This window comes from Thalia democratica, chromosome 8 (genome assembly GCF_965202585.1).
Source record: "Thalia democratica chromosome 8, ktThaDemo2.hap1.1, whole genome shotgun sequence".
NCBI classification, from domain to species: Eukaryota; Metazoa; Chordata; class Thaliacea; order Salpida; family Salpidae; genus Thalia; species Thalia democratica.
This window is the reverse complement of record NC_139172.1, coordinates 20,641,270-20,653,269: the sequence shown is the minus strand read 5'-3', so window position 1 is coordinate 20,653,269 and position 12,000 is coordinate 20,641,270. Positions and strand designations below refer to the sequence as shown.

At 25.4% G+C, this 12,000-nt stretch overlaps 1 protein-coding gene across 1 annotated transcript; it reads right to left on the bottom strand.

Annotated features, from left to right (window-relative positions):
• Nucleotides 1-314: 314 nt before the first annotated feature.
• On the bottom strand, nucleotides 315-11,443 carry LOC145842132 (serine/threonine kinase-like domain-containing protein STKLD1). Its single transcript, XM_082949520.1, has 16 exons — nucleotides 11,338-11,443; nucleotides 9,856-9,987; nucleotides 9,133-9,312; nucleotides 8,078-8,261; nucleotides 7,519-7,631; nucleotides 6,958-7,115; nucleotides 5,847-5,941; nucleotides 5,533-5,658; nucleotides 5,167-5,258; nucleotides 4,595-4,751; nucleotides 4,194-4,322; nucleotides 4,011-4,139; nucleotides 2,406-2,534; nucleotides 1,728-1,874; nucleotides 1,058-1,143; nucleotides 315-593 (listed from the first exon to the last, which is right to left on the bottom strand). Exons 1-16 carry the CDS (start codon nucleotides 11,350-11,352, stop codon nucleotides 546-548), a joined length of 1,920 nt encoding a protein of 639 aa, XP_082805646.1. The 5' UTR covers nucleotides 11,353-11,443; the 3' UTR covers nucleotides 315-545.
• Between the last annotated feature and the right edge of the window lie 557 nt (nucleotides 11,444-12,000).

Below are 12,000 nucleotides of genomic sequence, written 5' to 3'. Positions count from 1 at the left end.
TTTAATCTTAATTTAATCTGTACTATAATCAAAATATACAATCGAAAACAGTCAGCATCAAACATTTATAACTAAAATCCAATATTTGTTTGAATTATATTTTCAATCGATAGCTTGTTTCGAAACAAACATAATTATTTTCAAATTGTTTTAAACTATTGTTAAATGGATTTTTCTAAATGGTTTTAACCTTCTTTTTTGGTTTAAACATCAGTGCAAACATACAACAATCAAAATAGTTAAGATTAAGACAAAACAGTTAAATACACCTTCTAACGAATTGTCAGTAACATGCATATGTAAAATTTGTGTAAACTTATGTTTAGTTTAAAAAACACAGTTTAAAAGAATGAAAAATATTGAAACTGCGATTTTAGAAATAAAAGTAAACATCTATTAGTGAAGTAGGTGCATAGTGTTTTATAAAAAAATACTATATTGCTTTTTATATAGTGAGTACTAAATTGCACAGTGAAGTAAGTTATGATTATCAAAAATGTTGAAATTAAACAGCAAACATCATTATTGGCACTAAAAAATATACGTTAAAAATTAAGTCGCTCAGATACTTCTTCCATGCTTGAAAAAATCTCCTGTAAAACAAATCTTATTTGACTGTGTTTACAAACACAAATGATTTTTAACTTTGTTTATGAATATGTATTATAGACTTATGGAGATAAACTAATTCAGAAAAATGTTAGCACTTTCTCACTAGAGGATTTTAAAAGTTTATAACTTATTTCAAACTTAAATTTGTTTTAAAGTGCTCTGTATCATAAATATTTTTGTTAGTTTATTTATAAACAAAATATATGATATTTTTTCAAAGTTTAAATTAAGCATACAGTATTAACCACAAATGTTATTTCAACTAACGGCGTTTCACTGCTCTCAAATAAATTTAAGAACAGATCTAAGGAGTCTCAAAAAGCTCTAAGAATAGATCTAAGAATCTTATCATACAGTATTAATTAATTTTCAATTAGTTTAAAAATTAATTATTGTAATTTATAACACTATAAATACAGATACTTATCTTTTTAAATCAACTTACTGTATTGCTTCTGTATTTACTAGAAATTTCTTCTACAATTGATTTCAGCCGACTACTTTGAGCTTTTAAATCATCAACTACATCGTCTGTTAATAAACACAATTATCTTTTAAATCTTTATCATGTTGTTAGATGTTACTGCGAGAAAAAACATTGAAATTTACAGAAAGCATTGTAAAGTTATAATTATGATGCAAAATTACTGACTGAAAAGTGTAACTTCGTTGTAGTTATAATATCTACTTTTAATAAAGGTTCATAAAAACATTATCACTTTTTGCGTTTTTTAAAAGCTAAGTTCTTCAAACTTATATACATGATGTAGTTAAGTTTATTTTAAAAATAACTTGTGTGCTTAATTTATTGTATTAAATTGTACTTTATGTGTCTGTAGTTAGATTGTTTCAACTTGCTACTAAAATTATGATAAGTTTTAAAACACTTTACTATGCGGCTGAGGTAGTAGAATGACAAAACAATAACTATAATGAACATTAAACAATTACGATGGCACTCAAACATTTTTTTCGACATTAAAACCATTTGAAAACAAGATTTTAAACTAAGAAGATTAAAAGAATAGTTATCAAAGTATAAGAAAAACTGAACTATCTTCAACACAGATTTATAATTTTTATATCAAAAAATGAAGAAATTAGTAAACACCTACCATATTCGGTAAGTTCGAGCAGCAATGTTGTGTAGCTGTCAGCTATTTCTTCACTACTTTTGTGGTGTGAATAACATTTATTCAATATTTCCATTCCCTGAATTGTCCCGTTTCCATTTGGATTCAGTATTTTAAAAGCACACTCTTCTGTTTTTAATATTTTTCAAACTTATTCTTGATTTAAGACTTTACATTCAAGTATTAAAACTATAACTGTTTTAAACCGCTACAACTTAGGTTTTAAATAAACACTTGGGCTAGATTAAGAAAACTAAACATGTTGTTATAAACGAAACAAAATGATTTTCAACACTAACATTAGAAAATTCATTTTAAAATTTTGCAAAACAGTCAATAAGCATAATAAAATTTAAAATCTTTTAAAAGCTTTTAAGTTGTTTTATTTTAAACAAAAAACTCATTAAAAGTTGTATTTTTGTTACTTAAGTAAAAAGTTAAATAAAATTTTACAAAAAATTAGATGATAACTAAACATTTATTCTACTTAATTCGTTTATAAGAAATTAAAAGTAAATTGTTTTATAAAAATTTTTGTTACAAGCAATTTTTTTTTGAAAAAAAAACAGTAATAAAATTTCTAAAACAGTAGTTTTAAAACTAAAAAATTATTTTCTAATTTATAATAAATTATTAATTTATTGAAAGTGTAAATCTAACCATCCAAAGTAACTATGGAAGCAAGTGCCATCATTCCACTTTTCACTAATTTTTCGTGTTTGTGATGTACATTCAATATTTCTATTATTTGTATTATCGCAACTTCCGATAAAACGTCCAAATTTCCTTCTAAAATAACATTTAAATTTTGTAATTTAACTTCATTTCTACAAAAACAATTTCTATCATTAAAATTTAAGAAAGAAAAAAAGGACTTTAAGTTTTAATCTTTAATGAAATAATAATCTTAAAAAAATAACTAGTAGGTAGAAGTAAGTTTATGTGTCAAACGTACCAAATATTTAAACTTAAAAGTGTTAAAGTATGTATACATTGAAAAATTTTTACTGAAATAATATATAAATAAACAAAAATAACGTTTAAAAATTGTATAATAAAATATCTAAATAGATTTGACAAGTTGATATTTTGTCACAACTTATCTTGATACTTTTATAAAACTAAATAAACTTAAAGTAAAAAGCAACAGTAAAATAACATAATTTAATAAAACTAGTTTTGTTTAAAAACACAAAGACTTTTTCAATAAATTTTATAAATGGTGTTTGAAAAGTATGTTTTTAAATTATGAAAAAAAGTCATACATGATTTAATTTGTTTTCATTAATAAAATTATTGTGTTTTAGCAAGTTTTATTCAAGTTTTTAAAAAGTAAGCATTTTTTAAATAGTGCCATAAAGACTAAGTACATTGTGAAATCTAATAAATAAGCTTACATTTTTGTTAATTTAAATCTTAAACGTAACTAACTTTTTAAATATCATTACAACTCAAAATTTATCTAATTATCACCAAAAATTATTAAATTTTATATAGCATGTTTCCTTTTCATATACAAATAACCAGTTTAAATTGTAAATATTTAACATACAGTAATGAAAAAAAAAATTATTTTTTGTAAGAAAATTTCAGCATAATGTGTGTTTTGTTTATTTATTTTAAATAAAATCGTTTTGAAATTGAGTGTTCAAGTTGGAGAAAGTTAAAAATTAACTGACAGTGAAGAAACTTAACAAATAAGTCGTAAATGACAAGTTCAAACAACACAAACGTATTTAAGACGGGTTATAGAAATAAATCAAACTAAAAAACTTGAATTCAGGTAAATAAATTACATCATTTTTATTTCGCAGAAATTACCTTAAAACACTTAAAAACTGTTTATTTTACATGGTTTCGTGGCTAGATTAAAATAATCTAATAAACTTGATGTCTTGTTTAAATAACCAAAATCTAACTGTTATCAGATAAACCACTTTAAAAAAAGTGACATTGCACATAAAATGGGCTGTAAAGACTACCAAAGTAGCCCGCTAACTTTGAACAAAAATTGCCTTTGAGTTATTAAAAGATGTCATGCAGGTAAAACTAAATAAAAAAAGAGAAAAAAAGAATAAATTGTCAAAGAATAATAATAATTAAACTAAATTTATTGACTATTAGTTTTCTGATACATTTGAACTTTCCTAAATACTTTGAAGCTTTTTTAGTTAAATATATATATATATATGTATTTCATTTAAATATTTAAAAAAACCACATTTTTACATCAATTATCGGTATGCCAATACAAACAAATCTCACCTTCAAGCGACAGCGACCATATGGCTGAGCAGGCGGTTTCGATAACACTGACGTTCCTCTGGTGATTCTCCATCACCCCGCATATGTCCTTCACTCCCTTCTCCTCGGTCACTATTCCCGCGTTGTTTTCTGTTCAGTTTTAACGTAAAATACATTTCTATATTTTTTATACAAATACCGCACCATTCACGCAGAGGCTCCACAGCGCCGAGCAGCATTTGATGCAGATTTCAGCGTCGTGCTTGAACTGGCGCAGAATGGACAAAATGTCCTGCACGCCTCCCTGCTTTCCTATCTTCTCCGCGGCCGTTTCTGTTTGTGTTGTATTTGTTGATTTTGATTATGTTTGTAATGTAACCTCTTTTTGAAAAAAATACGGCAAATTAAATTGATTTGAAACAGTTTTGCTTCAATTCAATTTGTTTATATTTAATGAATGTCACTAAACAGTTATTAAATATTACACTCTTTTTTAGTACAGTTTAATTTAATTATTTTCATGTAGAAATATAAACACTTGGTTTCTAAATTTCTTGGTTAGAATAGAGCTTTCATCAATTCAGGCTAAAAACTAAACAAGCAACCTTCAGCGGACAAGGTCATTATCAACGAAGCAGCACTGAGCTGTAGATCCCGGTTCGTGGAGTCGCACTTGATAGCTGATATCACCGCGCTTATTGTGTCCCTCTCGAACAATACTTCACTCTGCGATGCGCTCTTCTCCAGCAGGTTTAACAATATCTGCAGTTAATTTTTTTCTGTTTAAAGGGGAAAATTTAAAAACATGCATGTAAAGTTGAACCTATGAAACTACCAAGTAGGTAATGAAATATTAAAACATGTAGTTGTCTTATTGTTTAAACTTTTTATAAGGACATGTAATATTTTTATACAAAAAATAACGATTTATAAAACCACTTTTATTTACAACGATTTATCAAAGAAAAAAAAATCAAAAGGAACATATTTATTATATGTATCTTAACAGCTAAATAATATATATTTTATAAAACTAAATCAAGGTCTAACGCTAATTTCTACTTTTTTTATGCTATAAATTTCTATGCTATAAAAGTTATACTTTGAAAAATCCTAAAATATGTTTTAAAGAAACTCATTGAAATATATGATTTTGACTATATACTTTTATACAAACCTTACAGCCATTCAACTGAATTTGATAAACGTCAGTGTGAATTTTCATAATTTTCCCAATCAATTTACGCATTTTCGAATCGACCTTCACACCTAAAAATTATAGCTTGTAAACTTTAAAAATGTTAAAGTTAATATAATACAAATTAAAGTACAAATAAATTCACACACTTTTCTAAAATCATTTTGATTTTTTTAAATTTTATCTTAAATACTTATAACGTACAAACTTTCTATATTTTACTTCATATTTAATTTTAGTATCAAATATAACTCTTTGTATCTTTTTAAACAAGTAATATTTTAGACGAAACTATCAACTCAAAAGATATAACTATTTTAGTTAAAAGTTGTTTATTAAACTCACAATAATTTTTATTGTTTGTCTCAGTTAATAAAATTTCAAACAACTGTTTTTGAGCTTCGGAGTTTGAAGCATTTTTGTCCATGTAAGTATATAGCTTATGTGGAGATTTATCCTTAGGAATCGGCTCTGTTAAATAATAACTCAGACTTAAATAATCGAAACAACTAATAAAAAATTTTCGAAGCGCTGTTATGCATATTTATATAATAAAAAATTTTTCCGAGTAAGCTTTTATATATTTAAGTATAAAAAATAGCTTAAAAATATACAACACTTGAACTTTTAAACAAAAAGTAAACTAAAACATAACCGACCGACAGGTTTTGAGTTCTTGGTTTTCTTTTTGGCTAATGTCGAATCTGGATTCAATTGAAGACACTCCTTCACATAAGGATAAGCTAACAAATCTCTGTGAATAAAAGCAGTTTAACATTTAATTCACAATGTTTTTCTTATTGATAACTGTTTCGTAGTCATAATAGTAGAAACAAATGCAACCCAACTACGTTATAAAACTAACTTTTAAGCAACATAAAAACAAGCTTTACAAGGCCTTAAGCGCCGTAAAATGTTTATATGATGTATCTAAAAGTGTTGAACTTTATTTTGCACTCTACAGAAAAAGTGCTAACTTGTTTGTAGCTCTTTTGTAACTTTTTTCAGTTTAAATGTCACAAGATAAAGCTAAAGTAGTTTTGGTTCGATAAAACTTACCTTGTATTAGCATAGAAGAAAACATTTTTTTATAATAATACTTACACCTGTCGAAAAAGTTCTCTAAAAAAGAGAAATTATAAAAAGAAAAAACGTATAGAACCTTTTAACTTAAAATCTAGGTAGTTGTGTCATTTGGGTGTGATTTCAGCAAATGTATATAATTAAATTAAAAACAAATTTAATAACACTTTTAGACGCTTAGACTTGAAAATTATATTATAAAGTTAAAAACTGAATGTTTTTAAACAGTGATAATACAAACCAAAAAATATAAAACTTGCAAAATATTTTAGAATTTCAATTCTCAAGTAAGTAATAAACATTTTATTATATTAGTTTTGGTTTTATTTAATATAAAGCCATGAAATAAAAACTTACTTTTGAGACACTTTTATGTACACACTTACAAACTTTTACTTTTAAGTACACAACTATGTAAATATTTGTTATATTTATTAAAACTTTATTGTCAATTTTCAACGCATATCAACGTAATTGTGATGTTTAAAATTGAGTTTTCAATAAAATAATTTTACAATAAGACGCATAAATGTTGGTCATGTCAGGAACACTTACATATAAAACACTTTACCCTAAATCTTCTATTTACTGGTCAAAACAAACTTATTTCATAAAAAAATACTATAATAATTAACTCTTGGCTTAATAAGAAAAGCTTTTCAATAAAATAATATTAAATAAACTAACACTGCAGTGGGACGCTGTTGGAAGTTTCTTCTGAGCATATCTCGTATCAGCTGACACATTTGAGAAGAAAACCCGTTATGCATCAGCTTCGCGAAATTATCTTCCAGACATTGCGGATTTTGTTTGATTTCGAACAAAACTCCAGAGGTTTCTTGGGACTGAACGGTTTTTGAAAATGAAAGTTTTATACCTCATGTCTACTTAGTTTTTTCTTAACTAATATATATTTTTAAGTTTTTTTTTACAGTTTCCAGAAGCTAAAGGGATAACCATACAAATTTTAAAAATCTTAAAAAGTATTTGTAACGTTTAATTAATCGATCTATTATTCTCACAGTAAAAGAAACTTATTAAGTCTTCAAGTTTTTTTGTAGTAACTTAAAAAAACAACATTTCATATAAAAAGTATGTGAAAATATAGAAAAAAAAAATTAACTCTAAAAAAAATTTCATCACAAAAAATGAATAAGACTACCTAACTCAGATCAATAAAGATTTAAACTTGTAATAATAGAACAACGTATATAAATAAAGAAGATCAATAAGTGCAAATCAACTAACATCAAGTATGCCGCAAGTGGCGAGTTCAAGCAGAATGCATCCGACTCCCCACACGTCGCTCCTCTCGTCATAAGGGCGCTCCATCACTTCAGGCGCCATCCAGTTCATCGAACCTACAAGCGGTTTTGACTCCTTAAACCTTTTCATCTTTATACATTAGTATGTACTTTTTAAAACTTATTCATATTAAACCGACTTAACTTTTGACACATTGACACTTAAATCTATAAGGTGTAGTAGTAGTTTACAAGTATTTCTATGATTAAAACACACATAAGTCATAAGTGAACATGACAATGCAGTTAAGTTCTTATATAATAGTCTTGATAGAATTAAATTACTCCTTGGAAGTTAAAGATAAATACTTAAGAAACTTTTTTTTAACTTAATAAATGATAATGAAAAAACTTTAAACTATTTACATCGCTTGATATACTAAAAAAGTATATAACTAAATGCATCTGAAAAATGCAGCATAACTGTAGTGTAAAATCATAAATTAAGTGCATTTATATTATCTTAATCTTTGATTCAAGTTGTTTATTTTCAAATGTCTAACCAACTGTAGTTCTAGTTCTTGTCCTGGCATCTCCCAAAACTGTGGCAACACCAAAATCTCCTAAACTGATACTCAGATTGGTGGTCATGAAGATATTTGAAGGTTTCAAATCACGATGTATCACTCTCTTATTATGTACAAACACTAATGCTTCGATTATTTGACCCAACCATTTCTTAAGTATCTGTCAAAAGTAAATGTACAAAAAAGTTTATTTGTATCATAGTATAGAAATTCTAAATACTGTTATATAACAATATAAACATTTTTAAACTAGGGCTGAGTTAAGGTAAAAACAAAAATTTTATTAAGAACTGAATATTTTAGTACAAGCTGAATTTAGAAAAATGTTAAAATTAAACTTCATTTATAAATAAGTAGTCAATTTCTTAATATTAAAAAAGTTTGAAAATAACTTTTCTCTTCTAATTTCAAAAAGCAGCTAAATATTTTATCATCAATTACATTTGTCTAGCTTTAGGCTAATATAAAAATGCTGATAAAAATTTACAGAATACAAAATAACTAATAAAACAACCTTTTGATATTCATTATACAATAAAAAAAACTAACATGCTTTTAAAGTAAGATCTTAACTAATTTAGTTTAAACTGAACAAATTCCACTGTTTACTTTAGTTCAAAGTATTTGTATTAGTAAAACTAAAACGTCAAAAACAAAAATAAAAATACGAATAACTATTTTTTGCATAAAATCAGCTGCACTTTGAAGTTTTAGCAAAATATTACAATGAAACATCAAACTATCTTGTTCTGTAAAAAATGCTTTTAACATTTTTAATGATTTAAAATCTATGAATTTATTACAAAAAAAAAATTAAAACCAAACTATTCAAATTAAGTAACTTAACAACTCTATAGATTAACTTTACAAAAAAAAGTACTATTAGATAATTGCATTATCAAACAAACTATTTCATCTTCATTTATAAAAACTTTTTAGATACAGCTACGATAATTTTATTTAACTTAAAACTAGAAAACTTTATAACTTAACACAAACCTTAAACAAAAAATATTTTAAAACAGACTAACAAGCTCATCAAACTTTTCTTTCTTTTTTCGTTTGGTTTTTATAACTTTTGCAAGGTCTCCCATTTCATAATAATCCATCACAATACAAACAAACATGGCTTCTTCCTCTTTGTCCCATGTCACAAAAAACTCTCTGTATCCACAAACAAACTGGTGTCTCAACTCTTGCAAAGCCATTGCCTAAAAAAGTTAAAAAGCTAATTAATTTAGTAGTTGTGTACTATGTTCTAGTATTTAGACCAGGGTCCCCCTAAAAGTGAACAATCTTGATATTGACTATCTGGGGCTATACGTAATGAAGGAGCGAAAAAGTATCCGCTTAATTAGCTAGTCACAGGGAAATCTAATAAAGGGGTAAATATATATTTTTTAATTTCTATCATGTGGGCGTTTATGAAAGTGAGTTTTGTAAACCCTGATTTAGATAAAACAACTTTGTTGACTGAGTTTTTTTTATGAATTTTGTTTTGACTGAAATTAGTTTTTATGAAATTTATTATAAAAGTATATTTCAAACAGAAATATTTTTTAATGGTTAATAAATCCTTAATTAACTATATACTACTAACAATTAAGAGTTAAAGACCAATGATGATCATATTCAACTTTTTTTTTAACAATTAAATTAGTTTTGGTACAAAACTACTGTTTTCATTCCAAAATTTTAAACATTGTAATTTTAAACACTTGAAGAGTTAGTAATAAAACAAAAACAAAAACTACTTCTTTGAAAGCCTTATTAGCTTCATGTTCATCATTGCACTCTACTTTTTTAAGGACATATTGTTTCTTTTCTTTTATGTGTTCAACTAGGTATACAGATCCCTGTGCTCCTTTACCAAGTCTTTGAAGAAGCTAGAAATTAGATTGAATTGTACATTTGCGTGAAATAATGAAAGCAATAAGTGCTTAATATGTATTTATAAACCATTTAAAACTTAATATCAATAGATTATTCATTTTGTTTTATATTTCATTACACAAAGCTCTTTAAAAATATACGAGTTTCATTGTCAAGTGATAAATTTTAAATGAAATTTGAAAAAATTTTTGGTAATTGAACAGCTTTAAAAAATAACTTTAAATTATAACGTATGATTAAATTCAAATAAATACAAAATTTAGAGATTTAGCAAGTAAAAATAAAGATATATTTATTAATAGATTCTTAATAGTTTTGTTTTTCCATTTAATGCTATTTGCGTATTTAAATAAGGTCGCTCTTCCTCAATCAATATTGATTCCAGGCTGTAGAGTTTGCTTTGCTTACATCGTTTCAAAACTTTAAAGTTTTGAACTATGTCAGAGTTTTGACAGGGTGTGCAATTAAAAGATGTTCAAATATTGCGCTGTTTTTATCTGTTCCGCAGTGGTCTGTAATTTGTCAGAATATTTGCCGTGATGTTTCTCCAATGTAAGAGATGCTCTGATCTGCAGAGCAGGTGTATTTATAGATAACATTTGCGTCAAATACTTTCGAGCATTTACTTTTGTTGCTGAAGTAGTCAGAAACTTTTTTGCTGGTGTAGGCCGGATTAATATTAATGTTTTGCTTTTGATATGTATGCTATTCGTTTTTGAAATCTTATTGAACAACTACCTACATAAACTGTTGTGAAATAAGAGTAGTTTTCGGTTTCTGTTTTCTTTTCATTTTTGTGTTAATATTTTCATTTTGTTTAAATGTTGAATAGTCAATTTTGTGAGCTTCAAGAAATTTGTTGATTTTGGACTCTATAAGGTTTTTTGGATACAGATTCTTAAGTAATAAGACTTAAGAATCAGTTATCTTAACTTATTACTTAAGAATCAGTATCCAAAAAGTAAAAGTTACATAGTTTTGATAAAATATATATTACTTTTGTTGAACTTTTGTTGAACCATATGGCTTTTGCACATGATATTGAAGAGTTTTAAGTAGCTTATTTTTCTTTGTGGATTAATATAATTAACATAGTTTTAAAAAAAAATGCTAAAGCATGTTTCTTTAAGGCTAGTTTGAAGATGTAAAACGTATTATATATTGTACTTTTACTGTAAAACTTAAGTATTAGTTACTAATGTTGCAACAAAAACTAGTTAGCTTGAATAAAATTCTTTAAAAACTCAAAGCACATAATAATATTAAAAAATACTTAAGACTGTAAGCTAAATAATCTAAATAAACTTAAATTAACTAAAAACTTCTTAGCATTTAAAACTAACATTATAATTTTCCATTTCCTACAAGATCAGATTGACGTCTTCAATAAAATATATTTTTTTACAACAACTTTTATTGTTTAAGACCAAAGTTTCAAATAGTATGTCTGCAATAATCAATATACTTTATAATTAATTCCTTAAATATTTGTTAAAGGTGTTGAAAAAATTTAACTTAAAAAACGTTATACATAGTGTTTTAGTTATGCAAATTTTAAATTATCTGCTATAATGATTTTATTAACTTATTTTAAACTATTTTAAAAATACTTTCATATAAATGTATAAGCTTTAGCATAGATATATATAACTTAATTGTGTATTTTAAGATAAATGTTATACTTATTTTGTAAACAAGTTTTTTGGAAAAAGTGCAGTTTTTATAAAAATTGACATTGGCTGTTAAATGTAAGCTTAAACTATAAATTAATTTTTATACAACATAAACATTTTAATCAAACATTGAAATATAGTCTTTTTTCAAAACGTTATCAATATAAACATATGGATCAAGTTTTAAGTGTTATTTTTCTAGAAAAATTAAACAAGTACTAAAATTCTATAACCCTTTTTTAGAGCTACAGACCTAAAAATTATAGAAAAATTCCTCCAAATATTTTGAAAAGAAATGACAATTTGGAATTTGTTAAAAAACAAAAAAAAATC